Source organism: Leptidea sinapis, chromosome 17 (genome assembly GCF_905404315.1).
Source record: "Leptidea sinapis chromosome 17, ilLepSina1.1, whole genome shotgun sequence".
NCBI classification, from domain to species: domain Eukaryota; kingdom Metazoa; phylum Arthropoda; class Insecta; order Lepidoptera; family Pieridae; genus Leptidea; species Leptidea sinapis.
The window spans coordinates 13,447,874-13,474,258 of record NC_066281.1 but is presented as its reverse complement, the minus strand read 5'-3'; the positions used below and the strand labels follow the sequence as shown (position 1 = coordinate 13,474,258).

Genomic DNA, 26,385 nt, shown 5'->3' with positions numbered 1-26,385 from the left:
GTGATCTTAAAAATTTCCAAACTTTAGCAGGATCGGGATTATCGACTGATTTAAATATCTGACGTTGTTGAGCATCCCTGCATATTCTGTTGCATCGGTTTCGGATACTTTTATATTTAACTCGATCGGAACTAGAATTGCTAATTTTGTACTTTGTTAATGCCCGAGTTTTTGCATTTATTAATGTTCTAATTTCATCTGTGACCCAAGGAGCGGGGAGATGTTTCTTTTTAACAGGTCTAAGAGGCGCATGCATGTCATAAAGCTGTAAAATTAGAGAGTTGAAAAAACTGATTTTGGTATCAATTGAGTCAGTATTATATACTACTGTCCAATCGATATTGCTAGCATCATAGTTGAGACGATCCATGTTAAGATTGTTGAAGTTACGTAGCCAGACTGTTTGAGGTTTTAATTTAGGTAAACGAACTTTATAGGACAAGAATACCAGATCGTGATATGAAAAAGGCACTGAGGTGAACTGACCATGCTTATGTACAAGGTTATTTTTTAATACAATTATTAGATCAAGTATCGTTGATTCACAATTAGGTAGGTTATGAGTAGGCATTAAAGGAAGTAACTGCAAGTTGAAGGAGTCAATTATTGATTGGAGCTTTCTGCTGCGATGATTAACTTTACACATGCAGGTATTGAAATCTCCCATTATGATCACATGCTCGTATAATGGAGTAAGACAGTCAAGAATGGATTCAAATGAACTAAAATAATCAACGCCTAACGAAGGACTGTAAAACACACCCAATAGTACTTTGGAGTGTGATATGCTGACTCCAAGTACAAGATGTTCCGCAGAGTCGCCGGGGGGTGGCTGAGGAGATACACTTATTTTAGAATATGAGAATCGTTCACGAATATATATTGCAACACCGCCGCCGACTCGGCCGGTTCGGTCATTGCGGACAAGCTGAAAACCCGGTAAGGAGTAGGAAGTGGAAGGAAGACAAGGTTTGAGCCAGCTCTCAGACACTAGAATTGCATGAATATTATTACAATCAAATGAAGCAAGCATATCAGTGTAGCTAGAAGGCACACTCTGAGCATTTATGTGTAAAACATTGAAAATATTAACACAATCTATAAAAGCTTTCTCAAGTTCACTACGAAGAGAGAAGGTATATAATGAAGATACTTACAGAACAGACTTACAAACATTGTCTATTTATGCATATGTTATTAAATTGGATTAACTGATATATTATATTATGAACCAAACAATTAGAAACTATAAATAAAGTTTAAATGCAGTTTATTGTTCACCAAAAAGTAGTATAAAGTAAGTATATAGTTTAACTCTAAACTTAATATTTGATTTTAAGTTTATTAAATATATAGTTAATTAAATTTCTCGTAGGTAAATAGTGACACAAAAATGTAAACAATATTACCTAATATTATATTATGTTGACTAGGCACATATAATCAAGTAATGCTTACATATTGTAGAACATTTATCATATACCACTTTAAAGTACAAACTTATTTCAAGATTCACAGTTTCAGTTTCAGTTCTATCAAATAAATGAAGTCTAAGTTAGAAATTAGTTATCAATTTAACATTGAATAAATTGAAATTAGTATTATAAACAAGAGTCCAGTGTTTAATAATAACAAATAATTTGTTACAAAATGTTGCTAGCCTTATAAAGTAGACATACAAGTTGAGGAGTAGGGAGACATTAAACAAAATAGAATTAGATGGAGATTAATACTTAGAAATAGAAAAACTAGATCAAGGAGTTTAATTCAAGTAATTTAAATGAAAAAGAACTTTGTAAGAAGTAATTTAAATGAAGGATTTGATTTGTGTAATTATTACTTAAGTTTAGTTTATGCTTATTTACTTATTCCTGTTAGTTCTCTTTGGCCTGGTGTTACCTGCAGCCTCCTGCCTCTGATCAGCACCACACTCTCCAGCTCTCAATTGTTCGTGCGTTGTGTCGGTGGTAATAGCATTTAATTCAGCGACAGAATTCACACTGTGTTTCGATCCCTTTGAATCAAGTATGAAAATAGTACCATTAGTTGTCCAGGTTTTGTTCACCCCAAATTTTCGACGGGCAGTCATAAAAGTCTCATGTCTTTGGGTAAGAAACTCAGACAGAGTAATTCCAGACCCTTTTAGGGCAGTTTTACTAAACCATATTGATTTTTTTAAATCCACGTCTTCAAATTTTACAAGTATGGGCCGAGGCTTATAACTTTTATTTTTACCAACACGGTGTGACCTACTAATGAAAGTCACATCCAGCTTGGGGGTTTTAAGATGTTGGGTTAGGTTCTTAACGACAGCTGCCGAATGTTGTTTGACGATGTGCCTCTTTACTATGCTCTGGTATTCCGTGCACCAGTAGCATTTTACGTCTGGACCTCATCTCCGCTTGGTCAGATATTTTCTGAAGTAATTCTACTTGCCTGTGAAGCGTCGACAGTGACGCAATTACAAATGACCGAAAAGCGTAAAAGTCCCCGGCTACGTCGTTGAAGTTTGAAATATTATTTGAAGCGGCTGCTGTGTTTTTAATGTTTTGGATGTTATTCTCGAACTGCTCGAATCTTGTGGCGAAAGCTGTGGTCATATCGACCAACGATTTTTGAAGTGAATCAATAGACATTGATACAACTACTGCAGCAGCACAAACAAATTTGAGAAACACGAAAGGAATATAACTGGTCAGTTAACAGGATGTATAGCAATTATTGAAGCATTATCAGATGCCTCAACAACACTAAAAAAAAATCTAGTTTATTTAATGAGGGTAGAAAAAAAAATTTTAAATACGTATGAACTTCTTTGCACTGAATTTAATCAAATTATATTTTCTTTCACTTTGATAATACTTGTACAAGTTAATCAATATTATAATTTTATTTAACAAACGTTATTATTGTAAATAATGAACTTGACGTAAAAACTTCGGCGGCACACGCGCGCTTGTTGAGAGATTCTGACTTCATATCCATGAATCATATCAATGAAAATATATATCATATCAATGAAATCATATTAATGAATAAATTTTACAGTATTCTAAATAACTTTAGAACAATATTTGATATCATTCAAGAGGTAGAAACTGCTATAGCTTTTAGTAAACTATATACCTTGCATCATTCAATCATTAATTCAACAGAATTACTAGATATTTTTACAAAAATAGAGAAACATTTTAAATTAATTTATCCAGCTAGAATTGCTTGTAGAACTGAAATTGGCAATACTTTCATTGAACCATCTTTGAATTCTACAGATATAAGGTATAAACTTTCAATAATATCAATGCCAAATCTACGTGGAATACTAAAGACAAGAGAAAAACAACTTGATCTTCGAAATGTAGACTTCAGTGATGTGAAAGAAATTTTGAACAGTGCTAAATATAGTGTTAGTGAAAATAAAATTCAAGAATATGTGGTGATGGACAAAGTTAGTGTATGGGCTTTAAGTTTATATGTTATTATTTTCTTATTTGTCATTTTTGTTTTATATAAATTCAATTTTTTTCGAAATTATCGTGAGCCTAAGAAGTCTTCCGATAATTTCTCGCTTTAGGAGGGGGGAGTTAAGAGTGACAGCCCTACCCAAATTAGCTTTAGGTGCAATTCCACCTCAGCACTTTAATTAGAACATTAGAGTGGGGAATGTTTAGTTTTTTTAATGTTTAGTTTGTAAGCATTAAAATAAGTATATATGGATTGTAATTAGTTAGTAGATAGATTATTGTATAATAGACTTGCAATGTAATTTTTGAAATAAATATATTTTTTTAAATAAACCTTGGCTCAACAACTTAATTCATCACTGTAACACAAAAGTAACACGTTGAAGATGGTTCCTAAACTTTTCTGACGTTTGCGTCATTCGTTATTTTATTTTTTTGGTTTATTCATCCATTTTTAGGACAGGCAATGGGTTCAAGCCCATACAGCCGTATACATTATTCAATAATTCATTGTCAAAACCATCTTTGCAAGATTTTTACAAAATTGTTCTTTCTAAAAACGTAGAATTGCACGAGGAATAAATCATTTTAATAATTTTTGCTTCGTTAGGCCAAAGAAGTATAACTTCTTGGGTGCATACATAACTACACACACACTTTTTGAATTCAATATACATTATATAAACATTGGCAAGTAGATACTACTTCAATAAGTCGGTATAGCATTATCTTAGTTACCTTTTCATCCGTTTCCGTTTTAAGTACAGTCCAGAGTACGTATATAATCCGATGAACCAAACTGTTTGAACATTCCTCAGAGAAACCATTGATTTTCAAGTTCCGACACATGTTGTTAACGTTGCAACTATTTGTTCTTAAAAATATTTTTAAGTTGTTTAATATATCAAAGCTGAAATTAAAAAATCGGTGCTATGAGAGTGATAAAAAAAGCAATTTTTTTTTGGTAGCATCATCATCTTAAAGGTCTCCCCCAAAGATTTCCACGATGATCGGTCCTGCGCTGCCCTCATCCAAAGTATTCCGGCGATCTTGACCAGATCGTCGGGCCTAGCAACACAGCGTCTTCCTTGGTAGTATAATTGATTTAAATTTGTAACAATTTAAAGATATTAACAGGTCCTTGCCCAATGTCAACTCAAATCTATAATAGTTTACCAGAATACTAAAAGTCGAAACAATGTTTAATTCATTAATTCATAGGCTGTTTAAAAAACGTTACAACTCAATAATTCTGCTTTTCATTGCTATCACTTACGAGGTGCATGTGATACTTATTTATTTATTTATTGGTAATCAACAGCATTACAGTAATTATTTAGACAATAATACAAAACATTATTCATAAGGCCATTATAGATTACTCATATTGACAATATTATTTTACAATAGTTTTACAACAAGCTGTATTACAGAACAGCTGCCTCGCGTTTCTTATTATGTGTGTATGTTTGTGTGTGGGTGTGAATGCGTATGTGAGTGTTTAGTAGATAATAATATGTATATATTTTAAACAAATGAGTAAGGCACTGCTTTAGACTCGTGTAATTTTATAATTTCACTCTTCAATTTATCCTTTTCTAACACGAAGATATCTAGAATATCATAGTTATTATTGTAATTATTTTGAATCTTGCATATAATCTAGTTTTTATAATAGTTCGTTTTAGTACGTGGTGCAACCAGGAGTTTCGTATTCTATATTATGGTACATTAAACGATAGGGCACTCAATTATTCTGACCAGTTTGTATAGCCTGACAATAAATATCATCATGACTGTTTAGTCACTAAGTCACACGTAACGCAAGTTATGAATGAATAAATACATAAAATTACTTTGGCATAGACATATTTTTAATGTAGGCCGAAAGCTTGTCTAAGAATTGTGTGGATGACACGGTCAAACTGTCCTCATTCTGTTTCAGCATCACCAGGTCGATGTAATCCACGACGTCGCCACTTCTGTCTTCAATGAAACAGTGATGTAGATTTCTGCTTGAAGACGTTGCCGATACTACATTATTGCTACTCAAAATCGACATCGCTCTTGAAATAACAGACTTCCGCAGAGATGAAATAGTTTCAGACGGTCTTGTGGCTAGAAGGTCGAGCACGATCTTTAGAGCGCTTACGAAAATATCTAGCTCACGTTCTGTTTGCGAAGCTTTGATCGCGTTCGTTATACTCATACAAACAAAACTAAACAATACTCTATCGGATTGGAAGCCTATTGGAATATGCTCGACAAAGGTTAAGAACGAATGAACGTTTAGTGTTTTGTATTCCAATACATTCTCGGTGACAACGTTTCCCCAGAGTTTAAAAAGGATATTCAAAATAACTAAAGGCTGATTTTCGCATAAATACTCCATTATGTTTCCATCGATAAGCTCCTGAAAGTAAAATAATATTAATAAGTGATTTCTTAAGTAATCGTACTTAATGTACATGGGGCACACTAAAAGATTTGCACTTCTAGCTAATCGGAAGTCAATCCCCAAAATCAAAGATTTGGTGAGAGGTATCACTTTTATCAATTCCGAAGAGGCAGTGCTAGCGTTCAATCAGCACGTAGAAAATTTGCCGTTAGATCTGTGGTCCCCCTGTTTTTAAAAATTGTTCGATAATATGTAAAGGAGGGTATTTTGAAAAGATATAAATAAACATAATATTTTGGTTATATCATGTTGTTTTTTTAATATACGCAAAACTACTAGTGTGACCTACGTATTATTATTAGTGCGGGCCGAACTTACGCCGAAATATTTAAGTATAGCAACAAAAACAGTTTTCGAATATGTGTACGTCGGGCTTCTTAAACTTAATTTTTCACTGAACTCCTTTCTAGCTTCCTTAAAATCACAGAGATGTGAGGCTCCTAGTAATATCAGCTCCCCCATATTCTCGACAAATAAATTACTCCATTTATCGTTTTTTAATATTTTCCGAGTAGATTGGAACATGCGACTCGAACATTCCAATTCGGCCTTAAAACTTGTGCTCTTTTGATCTTCTAATTTGTATTTCTCGATCACAATGTACGGCAGACACAGGATTATGATGGAACAAAAACACATCTGAAAAACAATATTTTCAACTTTTGAGCCTTAATAATTATTATACATTAATAAAAAATTACTCCAATCTGTGAATGAAGATAAATAATTAACTAACCTAACTTTAAGAGATCGACATTTCAAAAAGTAAATATAATAAATTTGTGATGATATATTTTTAAGTCAAAAAACACATGCGATTACCATGAGTCAATGTACGCGATCCGCTCAGAGCTCTGGTTGCAAAATATTTTACCAAAACTTGGTGAATATGAGGTGGCGGTATTTTCTTTACCACTCAAGACGCCAAGAAAAAAATACCACCACAGCATGGAGAATGGCAAGTATTCAAGAATGGCTGTGTAATAAAGAAGTAAGCTATGATACAAAAAAAATAAGAAAGAAAGTGAATGACGTAAAGGCGAAGTACCAAAGATACTCTGTGGATGAACTCGCAAAAAATATAATGTGGAAGTCCTAAGACTATGCGAGCTTAATCCCATTGAACTCGTATGGGCTGACATAAATGGTCACGTAGTTTTAAAACTACCCACTAGTATTATAATTTTTATAAAATATTTGTATTATGATTTTTATTTAATATTTGTATTAGAAATTAGAAATGTATATAAGCTATACTTAACTAATTAGCCTATTTTAATTACTTTATAATTTCCTGTACGCTTTAAGATGCAATTTTGTTACCCACTTTTTATAAAATAGCCTGTAAGTTCCATTTAAGTGGAAATTCCTTTATGGAACAATAAATGTCTTAAACCATAACTTGAAGAGGTTTAACTGTACAGTGTATATGCATTTATTGTAGATACCTCTATGATATCCTCCATCCGTTTTGTGCCGTTAGCAACAAGATATCCAATCGCGTCACTTTTCTCGATGAAACCATCCTTACACCACAATATTTCACTGGCCACGAGCCATTTCATTTGCTTCGAAAATATGTCCTCCACGTTGTTATATCCCAACAATTGAAATGGGAATCCATCAATACTCTTACCTTGATGGAACCAAAAGTATAAAACATTTTTCATATTAACATTAATATAATCATCAAAACATTTATTAGCTGTCTTATCAGTAATTGTGTTTAATACTCTTTTAACTACTCGACAGCTTAGTGATTTTTCGATTTGAGTTGAAATTATTTTCAAAACTACATAGTGTAGCATCGACTCCTTAAGCTGTATTAGCGCATTGAAACTGTGCAACACGCTCAGGGTTCTATTCAATCTTTCGTCTTTCAGTATATCTTCATTGTTGCTGGACACCTGAAATAATATAGCCTCGTTATCACCGCACTTCTACAGGAATAACAACAATTGATATAGAAATAGTGTTTGACGACTTACGTTCACTACAAAAATGTCCTTCAAGTATTCCGCTATGTCTTCAACGTCCTGTTCATTCATGTCACTGTAGATATACTTAACTAAGTAGCAGCAGTATGTTCTAATACTCAGTATATTATCCGTCAGTCTTTCCTTAATTATATGTCTAAAGGACGTATTGAGGTCCATTGTGTCTTCGCAGTCTAGTTGGACAATACGCGCCACACATTCGTATACCAAGACGGCAACATGCGGCGGATAAAACAATTTCACACATCTATTCAGATAACCCTTCACCATGATTATGCAGTTCTGACGCATGACATCATTTTCTCTTAACCAAATTACATCCACAAGTTTTAGTAAAATTTTCAAGAGCTCCAAGCTAGCTTCAGAATTTCTGAATAGCATTCTGCACATTGTTTGTAAAAGTTCGAACACTAAATCTGAAAATTACTAGATATGAGTTTGTATTGTAAGCCATAGTCATTTTGAAGCTAATTTCACACGAGTATTTACAGTTAAAAGTAATCATGTAAAAAATTACCTAGATATTGATTCTGCTCATCAAATTGAATCACCATATTTATACACCGAAAAATACATTCCACATCATAAGAATGATTAAAATTATAAATATCTGCATCAAGAATACATTTCACTATTTCATCTGTGTAATTGTGACCGTAAGAACAATAGGAAGCTAGGAAATATACACATTGATGTCTGAGACCTGGTAGTCCTAGTTCTATATCTTCATCGTACATTTCTTGATCCTCATCATCAACAATGGTCTTCTTGAGTATTTCATTAATGCTATGGAAACAATCTTCTTCTACACATGACCGAACAATTTTATTGATGAAACTGCATAATTTCAAGGAAAATATCACTTGAATTTCTTTTAGTAATGCGATTTTGTCTGGAATTTGAATATCAGATCGTAGTGTCCGAGTAAGATTTGTAAATAGATTCTTCAAGGCATTTGTTACACAAAAATAGAAATCTGTAGACACTAAATCATCGACTGTCACTATTTTATAAGCTAATAAAGAATTGTAAAATAACAAAATGAGACTAATATGCTTTGCAATCTCAACTTTACTCTCTAATACCGAAATTTCAGTTAATCTCTCATGCAAATAGTTTATAATCATTTTATTCACATCTTTGTTTATTTCAAATACACTGTTTTCTGTTTGTTTTTTAATTTTTTTATCTTCCTGTAGGTCGTATTGAAAATTGGTATACAAGATATTTTTTTCAATGCTGTTGAACAATAGGTCATATAAACTATCCTTATTATCCTGTAAGTCCTTTTCATTAAGATCAAAGTTTTCATTTGAAATTAATTTCATGAAAAAATCTCTCATGAGTGTATTATCAACATCAGATCCCCTCACTTGAGTCATCCATGTGACCAGCTTAAGTCTCTTATCGACGTAACATATCCTACTATAATACTTATCATACACATGGATTAATGTATCTAGAGTGTAGTTGTTGACCGCCATGCCTTCTTTCAAATAATAATTTAGAAGAGGTTGAACATTTGAGTAATTCAAGATGTTCAATTTCAAAAGTAATGTCAAAATTTTATGCATTGCTTGATGCGCGCTGTTGAGCTGGCCTGCATTTCTGAAAATGAGGGTTTTGAATAAAGAACGTGTTGAGAGTCTAGTACACTGACCTCTACTATATACCACTGGACTGGCAGCTGTCAAAGTGCTTGTGTACCTGTTTGATATTCGCCCTTTTGGTGCTGTTGGCCATTTAGCGAGAGTCTGCGGTACTAAAACTAGTGATGACAACCTCACCAAACAATGATATGTGGTGGAAAACTGTTTACAAAAAAATGTGTACTTTATAACATTGATTCTTGAAGTATAAATAACACGGAAAACGAACGAAATTAATTCAAAATGCAAAATACTTCAGAGTATTGTAAGTATCCCTTCGCAGCCATTAATTCGCAGTCATTAGTATTATGCGTCAAAACTAATTCTCTGGACGCACGCGAATGGCGCTTCAAAAAGGCACAGAAAAAAAATTGCTGTCAGACATATGGAACAGCCTGTCCAGTGTTAATTATACAGGTCAGTGGTTATCGGAGTTATACTAGATAACTTCGATCATAATACGAGGTATGCTGTTGTGAACTTTTGTTTGCAACTAACAAACTGCCATTGGTTGACTTAATCTTTAATCAATATTATTTTAGTTGAATATTTGTTAATAGTTATTTATGCAACTGTTGTGTAATAAGGGGTATTAAAACATGTATGTGGGTTTGATATGTGATAATAGTATCACATGAGTGTTATAATACCTAATTATCAACAGTTGCATACAAGACTTTATCTACACCCCGAATATGAACCCTCTAAAAGATTTTGAAACAGTTCATTACCAGTACCTACATTTCGATACATTTATTATAGTTCACTAGACGCTTCGCCTTTCGCACTGCGCAAATATTCGCTAAAGCGACTGTCCCGTGGCCAGGCCGTTACATGGTGCCTTAACAGGAATATATAAATTAGACGTTATTCCAGAAAATCGTTCCAAGCCACATTCATGTCGAAATTGAGTTAAGAACACAAAACTGGTCACGTGATTCATATTAATGGACTGACAAAAAATGGCAGCCCTACTGTCACTCTTTAAATGACATCTTGACTTAGTAGCCCAATCAACATACACTAATATTTATTAAACTTTAAGCACGAATTCCTTAAAATGTAATGTTTGTGGCTTTGGAACGTTTTTCAGGAAGTACGTCCAATTGTCATTAGTTGAGAGTGAGCTTTCTCACATCAGTATTTTAATATTATATAAGTATGTATGTCAAATTACCTAACACATGCATTCCACAAAGCTATCAAATGTTCGTCGCTTTGAGTGTCATATCTGCGTTTTGTTAAGCATTCAATAGCAAGGCACACCATTCCACTAAATTCATTCCAATTAATATTCGAATTCTGATTTTGTATCAATAGTTCGGCAACTTTTATTAATTCAACATAATCTGTAGTTGATACAGATCCATCAAAGTGTTTTAAATACACATATATAATACCGACTCTGAAACAGAACATTTACATTGTCAGTACACTTATGAAAATTTAATATACGCTCACAAAAATCGTCACCTTTTTGCTCTTAATAGTGATTTTCATTATTATAACACTAGAAATAAGGGATTGCTTGTAACTAATTCTAGTAGGCTTCATAAGATACATACTAGCTTTAAGGGTAAATGTATACACTTTTATAATAAAGTCCCAGCCACTGTTCAGGCATTATCTATAAATAAATTTAAATGTTTTATTAAAAAATGTCTCTGTCGTAAATCCTATTACTCACATTTAAGTGATCGGACACCCTGGGACTAGATTATGATTATTTTATAGCGATATAAATTACTGTACAATATTGTATATTTTTATTGAAAAAAGCGCAAAAAATAGAATGCTGGGAGAGTTTCTTGCACCGCTTCTTTTCTCTGAGAGCGCCATTTGTTACGAAGCGGTAGTAGCATCTAGTATATTAGAAATGACATCAAAAAGAATTCTAAAGGAATCAATTTTGAGAAAATAAATGTATTTTTATAACTAATAATGATTGCACATCAAAAAACAAATTAACTTATAAAAAAGTAAGGAGAAAACTCCGACCATTTCACTTCACATTGGGTATGTAGGTATAATACAAAAGACAAAGGTGTCTTAATTTAGCTATTATTACATATTATAAAATGTGCAAGATCTATGTAGGCAAAAGGTGCTTTATAAAATATTGTCATTCAATTTTATTATCTACATAAGATGTTGTTTTGCAGATAAGTAACAGATTTTTTAATTACCTACCTTCACTGCATATGAGTGATATAATATTATTAGAGGCATGATCTTGACTCATCTTCTCAAAAATCAAAACTCCCTAAAAATAGTTCCAAAGAGGTATTGATGGTCCCTAGTTTCATCAAAATACAAAAATGCTACCCATATAAAAATAATTTAACATAACAGTTTGATTACTTGAGATTAACTCTATAAAAAGAGTTCATTCAGGTAAATAGCTATAAGTATTTAAATCTTAAATCCTGTGTCCTGATGTTTGTTCCCAGTGAACTCCTAAACTAATGAACGAATTTTAATGGATATTACTTCATGGAGTGCACTTTAGTCCAACTTGAGAGATATGATAGTATTAATTTCGTATTCCCCATAATTATTTTTATTTCCAATATTTGTTTTGTATGGAAATATTTCCTATGAGAGAATTTATTGACGCACGGTTCGACAGTTCTGCTGTGAAAGATACAGTATTTTAACATCAGGGAGCATATTTAACGAAATAATTCTTGATGTTATGAAATATTATTGGCAACTTCATAAAACACAGCACTTAATTTTTTTCGCATTTCCATGTATGTGGTGCGTATACGATTTTTTTTCCCACCTTGATAAAAAAAAGATCGCTTTAAGTTCCCGGTACGAGGGACAAAATTGGCCGATTCTCTCCCGGCAAGACGACTATTGTCCCTCGTACTTAAAGCGACCTTTTCATCCAGGTGGGAAAAAATCGTATAGGCACCACGTGAGATAAGTAGGACATTGCCACACGCGATTGTCATAGTCCGCGGGTGAGAATGCCCTTCTTTTCTCCCTAGGTGCGTAATATACTATTATTACGTACAGAACAACGTATGTCGGGTCAGCTAGTACTATCTATATTTACTAAAACTCTTCTTATATCAACCCATTGAATTAAAAACTAATTTATTCTTAATTTTGGAGCAAGCAAAGTTTATAATCTTAATATATATAAATTACGTGACACGTTGTTTTTCCGCGATGGACTCCTAAACTAATGCACGGATTTTAATGGGGATTACTTCATCGAGTGCAGTTTAGTCCAACTTGAGAGATAGGATAGTTTTTATTTTGATTTGAGACCCATAATTATTATTAATTGTAACATTTTTTTGTATGGACATATTTTCTATGAGATATTTTATTGACAGTTCTCCTGTGAAACAATTTCAATATAGTTAACAACAGGAAGCACTGACGTTCTATATACATAATATAAAACGTCATTGACAAGGAGTATATTTTACAAAATAATTCTTCTGGTTATGAAATATTATTGACAAATTCATAAAAACAGTATTTATATTTATTACGCACAGAACAACGTCTGTCGGGTCAGCTTGTTAACTATATTTTATTCAAATAATCTTACATTGGTTCGTGCTGTGACCGCAGTTCTTCTACTAAATCTTTGAACGACTTTAGCTTATTAAAACTGCGCTTCTGCCTTTTAGGTGCATTTTCACTGATTTCATCAATTCGATGTTGCATATCCTCATTGAATACCTATTAAATGGTAACATTATTTCATTTTATTATTTCATATGATTTTATAATTCTTTTAATATTATTTAACCTTACAATACCTGGTAGTAAATCAGGGCTGATACCACATAAAAACTATCGCAGTATTGAGTTGCATAATAAGCACTTTGTTTAGTTGATCTGTGCACGAAGCTCATTTCAAGACAAACGATTTCTAAGATACTCAGCTTGCATTTATTCCAATCAACCCAATTGTTAGCCATGCTACCCTCTTCAGACGACAACTTTCCTAATGGATGGTGAACCGATATTGCGACATGCAGTATTCGAAACAGAAGTAGCTGAAATAAAATAAGATAATTATTTAAACTTTAAAATAATTGAATTTGGAAAACATATTGAATATTTATTACCCATATAATTTCTAATAAACTCAAAAACTACTGTGCCTATCTACACGCTGATTTCACCCAATGGATAGTGTTTTTTTTTGAAAAAGGAGGACAAATGAGCGTACGGGTCACCTGTTGTTAAGTGATCACCGCCGCCCACAATCTCTTGCAACACCAGAGGAATCACAGGAGCGTTGCCGGCCTTTAAGGAAGGTGTACGCGCTTTTTTTGAAGGTACCCATGTCGTTGAAGTTCGTTCCACAGCTTTGTACTACAAACTGGGAGAAAGTTCCTTGAAAACCGCGCTGTGAAGTAGTGTCACACAACCAGATGTTGGGGATGAATTCCTAACTTGTGGCGTGTTGTGCGAATGGCATCCGGTCCTCGACATTAACCATAGCGGTATTAGGCCGCCACTTCACGCCGGTATTCTGTGCGAGTGTGGTAAGTAACCCCGACAAGTCTGGCCCGATTGTGCTGACGTCATAAGACGGCAGCGTGACTCTCTCAGTTCTAAGAAGCCCTAAGTCGCCTCTGACGACACCCTTGGGCCTGGGACTCCCCTATTCTTATTACGCCTCGGGGAAGCGCAGGGCCGTAAAGCCGTTCACACAAATACCCAGAATAGCTCATAAGGATATTGTAAGGGCTAATGCTTTAACCTTCCATACATTTGGTATAAAATGATAAATGATAAAGTGGAACGATGAGTTATGATAAATAAAACCGTTCCGATTGAGTGATGAATGATAACTAACTTTATTTCATTAGGAATTTAAATGCACGCGTTTATGAATCGCGGCAAATGACAATGAAAATGCTAACACCAATATTATGTACGGTTTACAACTCGTACATCCTGCGCCTCCCGAAAGAAGGCGAGATTAATCTTAAAAGTCCCTTGTTTAAGAAATTATTTGATACAATTACTAAATTTAATATATAAAAGTTATGGTTAAAAAAAAAGCGTAAATATTCGGAAAACAACGAACCCACCTTCTTTTTGGTATCCATGCTCTGCTCATAAAACTTGAAAATACTTGGTAATATACTTTCTGAGAATTCACACACATATTTACGGCATTCTGGTGATAACTGTAAATTTTGAGAATTTTACATCAAATATTGTGCCTATTTGAAAACAAAATTTATGAACGATGCGGGACTCGAACGCGCGACCTCACGCGTTCTGTGCGAGCGCTCTTCCACATTGCAGCGTTGCTAAATCTTGTATGTCTTGTTCAACTCTCAGGTTACGTCACTCGAACGGTTTGCTCAGTGGAAGAGCGCTCGCACGAAACGCGAGAGGTCGCGGGTTCAATTCCCGCATCGTTCATAAATTGTGTTACAAATTTAATTTGTGTAGATAATCCCAGAAATGGTGGTTATCACTTAAAAAAAAACAAGTTGTTTAAATATTGTACCTAAGCTAAATTATACTTCTAGATAGAGTCTCTTGCTGTAAGACAACCGATAAAAACAGGCCAGGAATATTAGTTTAGTGTGCGTGACAAGCTATGTCTTACACTCGCGATATGTATAACACTTGTTAGTGTGCGTTAATTGCTCAAAATAGAGGTTAGTTCTAAAGTCAATTTTATTTCAACGTTTTCACAGCTGTCATAGTCTATCTAGATGTATAAATGATCTAAGTATTGTACATAATATTAATAATAATTAATCATTTATTTTCAGGCATTACCCAAAGATATACAAACAATCTTAACTTAAATTACATACATTAAACGTTCATTATCATCGAGAATATATTCAGGAGGAGAAGATAGAGAACTGTTAAATCAGCAAACCAGTTTAGCTCTGGAAATCTATGCATATAAATAAAATTGGAGTGTCTGTATGTAATATTGAAATAACCGTTTTACTATATGTATATGAATATATATACGGTACATACACCAAAATAACATTTTTTAAAATTTTTGTCAGTCTGTCTGTCTGTTTGTTCCGGCTTATCTCCTAAAAGGCTGGACTGATTTACGGGACTTTTATTGGAAGGTAGGTGATGTAATAAGAATTAACTTAGGCTACGTTTATTAAGACCAATCTTTTATTTTAGAAAAATAAAGTAATGTTATAATGTTGAGGAAACGGTGTAACTCTTAAAATAATTTAAATGGCAAAACAAGCTTTGCCGGGTCAGCTAGTAATAAATAAATATAAAACACCAATTAAAAAAAATATAAAAACTTACCACTTCAAGAAGCAAGAAAGTTATTTCCATTACATAATCTTGAACTTTTTTGTCTTGCTCTACTCTTAGTAAACATTTCTTGAGCCCCACTAGAGAATCTCTGAGAGGTAATATCAATTGACAATTTCCAGAGGATTTTTTGAGGACAAGCCATAAAAGCTTTAGCTTTGTTAAGTTGTCCAACTGTGATGTATTTGTGAGACATAAGTTAATACAGGTGTCCAAGAGACCTAAAACAAATAGTTATCTGAGGTTCTACTCGGTAATATTATATGTATGTTATGCATTTATGTCAAGAAAAGTCAAAGTTTTTATTTGCATACACATACATACAATATTATAAAGTACATTTTCGCCACATTTATGACGTGCAAATTTTACAAAATTCATTTCTTAATCACTAATTATGATAATATCAATTTAACAAAAGATTAGTATAGCAGTATTAGATATATTATTTAAAAAAATATATCAAATTTTTAATCAAAACTATTCGTCTAATGAATATAAGCAGTTTTGACTAAGGTGTATTTTTAATTTTGATGAGAAATTCCTATTTGATGATACCTCTCTTATTATCTTTGGGATGTGATCATAGAAAATATAGTTGTTTTTTATGAAACACATTAAACAAGTTTTAATAATAATAATATCTTTTATTAGACACACAATAAAAGCATTGTACAAAAATATTAAAATAAAACAGAACAATAATTATAACTAAAACTAACAAACCTAGAGCATATCGTAAAGATAAATAAAAAAATTGCAGATGACACTTAATTAGTTTATAATAATGATAGACATTCACAGAATTTAGATAAAATAAACCTGTCCATGGAAAACATATATAAATGGTTCAGGGTGAATAATTTGTCACCTAACGGGAGCAAAACAAAATGTATTGATTTCTCTCTACCAAATGTAAAAAAAAATATGAAGAAGTATAACATTAAATGGGCAACCTTTAAAATTTGTAGATTCTTCTTCGTTTCTTGGAATAGTATTAGATTAGAAAAACTATAATGGGGCCTCATATTAAAACAATCTCAAATAAGCTCAGTGCTGCTACTTTTGCTATCAGAAGAATTTAAAATCTTACTGATGCTAACACAGGAAGACTGATTTATTTCAGTTATTTCCATAGCATTATGTTGTATGCAATTTTGCTATGGGGGAAAGCAGCTGATATCGAAACAATATTTGTTTTTGCAAATAGGCGCAATTAGGGCCATCTATAATCTGAATTCTAAAGAATCCCTTTAAACACATAGGAATTCTAACTAAAGCATCTCAATTCAATTATAATAATTTAATATGTATAGTATTTTATTTTGTTTATAAAATAGAATGAATGAATATAACATTGTAAAATACCCTATTTGATTGAAAAGTATGGCTGTTTAGTTTATTATATGTTCTTCTTGCAAGATCTTTTTCCGAACATAATATGGGAAATTCAGTAATCTAAATGAAATATTTATAGTGACTATTCAAAAGCACTCAGTTTAAGCCTAATTTAATAAAGTTTATTTGACTTTGACTACGCACAAGTATTTGTATTTTTAATGTATTTAGTTAGTAAAAATGGAGTACCTCAAGGTAGTCTTATGGAACCCTTTTTTTTTTTTATGGAATAGGAGGACAAACGAGCGTACGGGTCACCTGTTGTTAAGTGATGACCGCCGCCCACAATCTCTTGCAACACCAGAGGAATCACAGGAGCGTTGCCGGCCTTTAAGGAAGGTGTACGCGCTTTTTTTGCTTTATTTAAATGATCACATATCCATAAATAATTATTCCTGACGAGCTTAAACCTATTAATTATAGTATGACTGTTAACAAAAACTTCGCTTATGTGATAAAAATTAAATAAATAAATTTGCCACCTAAATTGACAGTTACTACACTTACAAAAAATACATCTGGGGGTCTACAAACAGGTTGTTATAAAAAATCCCGTAATATTAACTATTACTTTCAGGAAATAAGCACTAAAAAGTGAAATAAAAAGTAATAAAATAACCAATTCTAAATGCTTGGATCCTTGTATCATTGGACCATCTGCTGCCACGGACACCATCAGAACCACTGCCATCGACCACTGTGGTGTTTCCCCGCCCACACGCCAAGTACATTCAAGTTACTTCGTTGGCCCGCGGGTGGCGACCGCACATAGCTTGCACTCAATCACCCGTTATGTTTAATAAATAACAAAAATGTTGTACTTAAAACAATTTGTAATTATGTCTACTTGCTGAGCGTATCTCAACCGCAGTATGTGCGCCGCGCCGCCACCGAATTCGAAATTTTTTGTGTAACGTTTCACGAGATTGCACGGGCCCGATGTAGCACCATCCTCGTCGTGTAACACTTAATGGTATCGAAATCAGTATTGATCTGGGCTCTCGTAAATATAGAGCGTCGTGAGGTCAGGCGACAGGATACAAGACCTCATCCGATCCGACAAGTGTCGTACTCTTTCTGGAGACATCCTCGACCAGTGGACGCAGCCCGGTCATGTTGGAACCAACCACGTTTGCTTAAAAAACGACGTTTTGCTTAAAAAGCTCGTCCAACTGCTCGCTCAGCTCTTCACGCAGAAATCATAAATATTGGCGTGGTCATCACAATTCCAGCACTTCCTCCTGACAAATCGTCGCTGGTCTGCGTCACCACGCTGGAAAACATTGCACGTCGGCAACTCCAGACCGAGTGGAAGGGCAATATGTACTTCATATTCCCTGCGATCTGTGGTAGTTTTTCATCATGAAATACTGTTCATTCTAGTACTTGATACACAAAAATATCACTCACACAACACACAAAAATCACGCAACTCACGCGAGCGCAAAAAAATTTGCAGAACCAGAAGCCGGTCTGTCTCACTCCCCGTGTTTGTATCTTATTAGTACAAGCGGCGGCCACAATAGCGTGACTATCCACTTATCCTGTCCCTACTGGACTCACGAGCGAGCAGTGACGCACGCGCGAACTTCATCTACTTCTCCGACCTGACCGATCTTTTAAAAATGGAGAAACATAAAAAAGGAAAGCATATTAAAGGTCTTTGCGATCCAAATTTTAGTTTAAGCTTCCTAAAAAATCTATGTATAATTTAAACTGATTCATGATGGCTACCTATATACTAAGTAGGTCCAATAGTTGTGTTTCGTTCGTCCTACATAGACCAATGGCCGACCACAAAAAGCTGTTTGTTATTGTTAATGTAATACCTAAGAGAGTGTGTGCAGGTACAGTTTGCACCATGGTTCTTTTCAAGCACGAGCTATTTAGAGCTAGTTTGGTACATATGAAGGATAAATAAACTATGTTGACATAGTTGTAGTCATCCAACTCATAAATTACTATCTGCAATTAATGTAGGTTTGACTTTGAATTAATAAAATAATCATAACATACCTATTACTCATAATATAGACCAAAAACTGAGCTTTATAAAATAACCACTCTATAGGTAATTTTTTTTAACATTTTGATATGCAGTTCAGTAGGTGCTTGGGTCAAAGTGGATCCACTTTGAACGTTGTTAGATAAGACAGATTTTTTGTTGTAATAAAAGTCTCTTCTTGGGTACTAATATTACAAATTTATATTAACAATAACTGCAAGTAACTTCTCTGCTGTTGCCTTTTAGTCAAAGTACGAAAAATGAAAACTTATCATGAGGTAATTACCTAATTTTTTTTATGGATAAATTTAATAGGAGTACAAACAAGCATACAGATCACCTGGTGCTAAGTGATCACCCACCCACATTCTCTTGCAACACCGGAGGAATCACAGGAGTGTTGACGGCCTTTAGGGAAGGTATACATGCTTTTTTTGAAGGGACCCATATCATATAGTCCCGGAAACACCACACTATGAAGCCCTTTCCACAGCTTCCTTGTCATGTAAGAAAATTCCTTGAAAACCACACTGTGGAAGAACGCCACACATCCAGATAGTGGGATTGATATTCTAATTTGTGGAAATGCCATGCAAAGGTATAATATGGATGCAGGAATCAAGTATATAGAAATAATGTATAAAACAGAAAACTTACTCTCCCATGAAGCTGGTGACATAAAACCAATATAATGATCTATATTTAACACATGTTTGTACAGCAAAGTGTAGTATGCATCTCCAACAGCTTTTCTCAAACGATTATCATTAAAAATATTAAAGCATGCTACCACAATACTATCACATTTGATATATGTTGATCCTTTAACATAAAAATAAAAATGAACACAAAGAACACTTACTAATTCATATAGGAATATTATGTGTGGTTATTAATTTTATAAAGGGGTAAATTACAAATTTGTTATAAGAAAGATGTATTTCATAGCTCTTTTAGTAAACTTGCCTTTATTTGCTCCAGAAACACATAGATTTAAAAGACTTGTAGAGAGACCAAGAATTGCATAAAAATTTTTGTTTGTTTCATACTTTTCGGACTCCTACAAAATAAATTAAAAAGCATTGAATTAACAACATTTCTTGTTTTTAGAGTTTCAAGTTTTCAGTTACTATTTTCAATATTACTTTATGTTATCATCAATATAATGTAATAAGAAAGCTTTGTAGAGTTCTGCAACATATTGTAAATATACTATAACAAATTTTAGCAATTCGAGAAAATTAAATTGATTACTCTTTTATCTTTTTAAATATTTCTGATGTAACGAAATATATTTTCATATCATTATTATGGGATATAATATCATCACATTGGTAGGAATTTAAAATTTTAATTAATCACAATCCAATTTTGGTGTAGTAAATCAATATTTATTTAGGTACATTTTATAATTATTGTAGTTCTAAAAAGTATATCACAAAAAAACCTTAATAATGAAGTCATTTATATCACCGAATAGATGATTCCAAGAATACCCGGACTTTTTCCTGGTATTATCCGTTAGTAAACTAGGAACTGCGGATCTACTCAACATATCTTTCAAAGTTTCCGCACTCTTTTTTCTCTCAGTAGCTCGAATAGATGTTAAATTAGCACAAATTTCCCTTAATGATGACTCTAACGACATTTTAATCAGATCAATAGAAATAACATGCACCAGATAAAATTAATAATTTATTTAAAAATCTACGAATTACAACAAACACAAAGTAGTAGGTAAGTACAAAAATTTGATTTTTGAATTTTGAAGCATTACCGTATTAGTAGGTAACTTTCAAAATTAACAGATGACATTTTAATTTTGACATAATGATTAATGCTAACAATTCGCAGGTATAGTGTTTGCCAAAAGAAGAAAAAAAAAAAAAGGTATAGTGTCATTATCTAGTGTATATACTAGTGGGAGGCTCCTTTGCACAGGATGCCGGATAGATTATGGGTACCATTATGACGTCAATTTCTGCCGTGAAGCAGTAATGTGTAAACATGACTGTCTTTCTGTCTGAAGGGCGCCGTAGCTAGTGAAATTACTGGGCAAATGAGACTTAAAATTTAACTGTTTGTATGTAGTACCGCTCAGAATTTTTAGGCATTTCAAGAATCCGGAGCGGCACTGCATTGTAATGGGCAATGGCGGATCAATTACCATCAGCTGAACGTCCTGCTAGTCTCGTCCCGTATTTTCATTAAAAAAAAAAGTAGTGTATAATCTATGGTCATAATTCTAATCAAGTACAAATGAATTTTATTTCTTGGATGTTTTAGGTTTGATCAAGGGAAGTTTTCCATTAATAGGGCCGCTTCATCTATCAAAATTAAATTATGACAGTATGTTGTTTATATTGATTTTACCATAATGTATACGAATTCAATACTAATTTGTTATATAACTTTGAGCATTATTTATAACCACTGCAAAGCTCGTTAGAGAAATAGTGTTCTGTGCTGCAAAGCCCGCCTTGGCAGCTGTCAGTTAGGTACTTCAGCGTCCCAATGACGCGATTGAGATTATCCGATGGCGAGCACCAGAATGAAGAATCATCATAATTAAAAGTGAAATAATTACATAACGTCTAAACCTATGGCTATATAAAAATACATACAAGTAGTTAAAAGTATAGAAAATCAACATGTGTGATAATTAAATTATGTTTTTGAACCCAAGTTATTGAAATAAAATGTTAAACCTAGAGATTATAGGTAGAAATGCAATAAAATTTTGTTTATATTAAATATTTATGTTAAATATTAGCGCGCACATTATGTATTAAACTAAAACAAAGCACCCATTCATCATCAATGCCGTCGGCAAATAGATTGCAAAATGGCCGCCTTATGGCCGCATTTAGGCTTACTAAATACGTAGGAACCCACAATAAAATAAAATTTTTATTTTATTTAATATGCAATAATAATAGTATGTATAATAATAAAATACATTTGGGAAAGCAAAAATGAAAGAATATTAATAAGTTTAATTTAATAATTAATAATAACCATTTTAAAAGATAACCTTTCAGCGTCTTTCAGAAGCTTAAAAAATTTAAATTTGGCAATAAACTTTCATGTGTTTTGTATTTTTTTATATTTCTCCATTTTGAAAATAAAGATCGGATCAGTGAAACAAGTGACTAACTAAACAAGCGCATGCGTCAGTGCTCGCTCATGAGCACTCGTGCACACCGACATCGACCGCGACGTGGTTGCCGCGTGTAGGTATTTACGTTTTCGATACCTACACGGGGAGTGAGACAGGGCTGCTTATCTTTTGGTGGGCAGTATTAATACCAATGTGGTAAGAGGATATCTTTTGGTTTGTACACAAACAGCAACTGCTTGTATTTCCTGTTCTTCGCGCTTGTAAATTTCGTGGAGTTGAATTATAACGGCACGCCCTCCTCGTGCTGCGTTATTCAATACAGTAATGGAATGTAAGTTTGTCTATATATGTATGTACTTTCAATATAAGATTCTCTTGTGAAATCAGACACATGTCAATATTAACTGCAATGAGGACTACTTGCAGCTAGTACCTTAAGTACAATGTTTCCTGCAAATAAATTTCATTTCATTTCATTTCATAGTGTATGTGCTATAAAAGTCCGTTTGCATTCCAGCGAATTCCTGGTTGACACTGTTTTCGTGTAGCTGTCTTAATGCTACTTTCGAGTTTTTTCAAGAGCTGCTTCTCAGCAGTTTGTCACTTCAGCAAAGCTTAACTTTCTAATGACACATAAATCTGAATTAGTTTTCATATTCACACTACGATAAAGAAGAAACAAGAGATTTATTATTACTTTTATTACAGTCTTTCGTTTGATGTTTTCAATTAAGTTCAAGGAAAATATTTTTGAGAGAGGACAAACGAGCGTAAGGGTCACCTCCGCCCACATCCTTTTGCAACACCAGAGAAACCAAAAGAGCGTGCTGGCCCTTTAGAAAAGTGTACGCGTTTTTTTCAAGGTACCCATGTCTTATCGTCCTGGAAACAAGCATTTCGGAACACTCCCCATGATAAATGCGGTAGAAGACACACGATGAAGCGACTACTGCCCCCAGAATGTTATGCCTTTAGCAGTTAAGCAAGTCAGGTTATATACCCCGAAGCGCATGGATGAATTTATACAATAATCCGAATCGTTCCCTATGGAAGTCGAACGAAACGCCCAGAGTATACGAAAAAGTTTACGAGAAACGTCCTAGCAGCAAATTTAAAGTAAAACACAGAGATTTTTGCAGTGCAGGAATGTGAAATATACTTTTATTTATTATACTGCTTGATCGCCATGTTCTATATAAATCATGATGTAGGTTTACGATTTCCAAGCGCTGAAATGGCGATGATTGCATTTCAAGAGGCCATTCAAGACAAAAGAAGACTGGAACAACTGTTTTAAATAACAAATATAATAACATGAACATTATTTAAGTGGTATTATATTGATCCAGAAATTAACAGTATGATCTAATTATAAACTATAAATTTAATATATCACGCTAGAATACTAAGCTTATATGGTATAAATTGTGCCTCGGTTGTTTGCGTCTAGGTGAAATGCATTAATATGCGCGACTAATAAAACTCCAACGAAAAACCCCAAAACTTTTAATTCAATCGATAAGTGGCGTTAAAGGGATTTAAATTCTTATTTTTTTAAACTTGGCAAAAATGGTGGATCCAATAAAAAAAGCAGCTTGAAACAGCATACGTTCATTAGTTGACATTTCTTATTATTTTCTGAACAAAAACCAATAACAAATTAAAAATATAAAAAAAAAAATATTTAGCAACAAAATTACAGAATATTTTAGATTTTTTTATGTACAGTAAAATAACCTATGGAAACTGTATACTAATAGTTGTTCATGAAACCATAAATATTCAAATGCATTAAAAAATATCTATTTACATCTTTCCGACTGTCAGGAAATTTCAGATTTGTTATTTCTTGTATTTTTCTTAAATGTTTTCATTAAATACGAGTATTATTCCTTTTTATAGCACATATTTTTGAAAAAAAAATCAAATTTTGTATATAATATGTCATTACCTTGGCATATTCCACTCGAAGCGTTGCCACCAATGAAAGAAAAGGAAAAACCTCTTGAACCTTCCTTGCTAAAACATTATTGCACACTTAATATACACGAAAGTCCTTGTGACGAACTGCAAACCGGATTTATGTGTGAAGTTGGGTTGTATAACAAAGAACCTTCTACAATTCAAAGATTAATAGCATCTGGAATGACAGTAGCTCGAATCAAAATACGTGATTTAGAGCCCGACGCTTATGGGCAATTAGTACAAAGCATAAGAAAAGCTGTTTATAATTATAGTGCCGAGTTAGAATATGTTTATCCTTTGGCTCTTCTTGTTGATGTCAGAGGCCCTGATATTGTTACAGGGGATTTAAAGGAGGGTCTTCATACAACAATTGAATTAACTGAAAAAGATAATATTCGATTAACAACAGATACTAGTTGGCGAGAAAGTGGAACTGCTGATTGCCTTTTTGTTGGTTATGACCATTTAACAGACCTTCAAATTGGTGACGTTATATTTATAGATAGTTTATCGGAAAATAAAATAAAACTAACCATTGTCGAAATTGGTGACGATTCTCTTGAATGTGTTGTTTCTGTTGGTGGAACTCTAGGGGCAAAAATGGCAGTCCATATATCAAGAGCCCCACATGAAATAGATTTAAAGAAAACAAATAAAAGTTTAGAAACGATATCAGTTAATGGATCCTTAGAACAACCTTTCGAACACATTGAAGAGCAACTGGCTTGGGCTATCGGTTCAGATGTCGATGGAGTTTTAGTGCCAAACGCTCAAGGTCCAATGGATATTAGATCAATCCGTGATATTTTGGGTGAAAAGGGAAAACATATTCTTATTTTTGCGGGAATAGAAACTGTTTTAGGTCTCGATAACATCGACAATATATTAAACGAATCAGATGGCTTATATGTCGATCGATGTACCCTTAGTACAGATTTACCGGTTGAAAAAATTTTTATAGCACAGAAAATAATTTTAGCAAAATGTAATTATGCGGGTAAGCCTTGTATATTTAAAGCTGTTTTAAATGAACAAATTCCTACATTATGTGTTACTGATATTGCCAACCTCATTTTGGACGGGGCAGATGTTTTGTCCTTAGAACTGCACTATGATTCACCTCTTAAAAAAATTGTACCTGGCTATGATGGTGTTAAAATGGCAGAACAGTGTGTCGCTGCTGCCGCAGTCATATGTAGACATGCCGAAAGAATTGTTTGGCGGCCAAAGATTTATGGACAAATGAACTTAATGCAAGGAACATTAGAAGACCCGACTAAAGCCATATCTCTAAATGCTGTTGAATTGGCAATGCGTTCATCAGCAGTTGTCATTATTTGTCTCACAAACTCAGGCCGTACAGCAAAGTTACTTTCACACGCAAAACCTACATGCCCGGTTGTAGCAGTCACGAGAGCTTGTCATACTGCACGACAATTACGATTTTGGCGAGGTGTACGTGCAATGCATTACTTTGAGATAGCAAAACCTACTTGGGTTTTAGAAGTTGAGTCGCGTATTCATGCTGCTCTTGATTATTGTAAGGCTAAGAGGATTCTTAGAGCTGGGGATGCATATGTTGTTGTGAATGCATCTAGACGTGGTGTTGGCTACTGTGATGCTATACGACTACTCTATGCAAGTTCTCGTGACACTATAACAGTTGATTAATGTAAAATTTTTGAGATACTATAAAATTTTGCAACTAAATAAAATAATATGGATATTGTAAGTCTGTTTCTTTGAATAATCGAGGATGCTTGCCAAAATATTTTTAACCGTCGATATAATTTTATGATCTTTTTGTTTTTATTTTAACCCGGTACTATATGATTGCTGTCATGTTGCGTCTTAACTCTTATAATAAAACTGATTTAGGCCGGAAAGCCCAAAGAACTATGAGTATCTCCCTTCAAGCTACGTGAATAGCAGCTTTGTCACTTTGTTTTCTTCGGTATGTGGCCTATCCGGAAGTTTTGTCTTTTTTATCTTATCGTCGACGTCGATCTATCCGTGCGACGGACAAACTGC

General features: G+C 33.6%; 2 protein-coding genes and 1 non-coding gene across 4 annotated transcripts in view; 2 read left to right on the top strand and 1 right to left on the bottom strand.

Moving 5' to 3' along the window:
• LOC126968882 (serine-protein kinase ATM-like) overlaps positions 1-21,014 on the bottom strand; it is a 57,012-nt gene extending 35,998 nt beyond the window's left edge. The window contains exons 1-14 of one of the 2 annotated variants that reach the window (XM_050814010.1): positions 20,716-21,014; positions 20,235-20,328; positions 19,926-20,090; positions 15,857-16,086; positions 14,641-14,739; positions 13,354-13,593; positions 13,140-13,273; positions 10,746-10,973; positions 8,437-9,527; positions 7,911-8,335; positions 7,371-7,829; positions 6,241-6,561; positions 5,321-5,877; positions 4,203-4,374 (exon numbers count right to left, since the gene is read on the bottom strand). In XM_050814010.1, the coding sequence (XP_050669967.1) occupies positions 4,203-4,374; positions 5,321-5,877; positions 6,241-6,561; positions 7,371-7,829; positions 7,911-8,335; positions 8,437-9,527; positions 10,746-10,973; positions 13,140-13,273; positions 13,354-13,593; positions 14,641-14,739; positions 15,857-16,086; positions 19,926-20,090; positions 20,235-20,328; positions 20,716-20,916 (4,416 nt within the window). In that variant the 5' untranslated portion in view covers positions 20,917-21,014. Of the gene's footprint in view, positions 1-4,202; positions 4,375-5,320; positions 5,878-6,240; positions 6,562-7,370; positions 7,830-7,910; positions 8,336-8,436; positions 9,528-9,626; positions 9,731-10,745; positions 10,974-13,139; positions 13,274-13,353; positions 13,594-14,640; positions 14,740-15,856; positions 16,087-19,925; positions 20,091-20,234; positions 20,329-20,715 lie in introns of those variants that run through there. The other variant, XM_050814011.1, reaches the window with a different exon arrangement.
• Positions 14,909-14,980, top strand: Trnaf-gaa (transfer RNA phenylalanine (anticodon GAA)). Its single transcript has one exon. It is a non-coding gene; the product is annotated as a tRNA-Phe (tRNA).
• A 3,199-nt stretch (positions 21,015-24,213) lies between the features above and the next one.
• On the top strand, positions 24,214-26,086 carry LOC126968919 (pyruvate kinase-like). The gene has a single exon (XM_050814117.1). The coding sequence runs from the start codon at positions 24,331-24,333 to the stop codon at positions 26,023-26,025; it is 1,695 nt and encodes a 564-aa protein (XP_050670074.1). The 5' UTR covers positions 24,214-24,330; the 3' UTR covers positions 26,026-26,086.
• Positions 26,087-26,385: the final 299 nt, after the last annotated feature.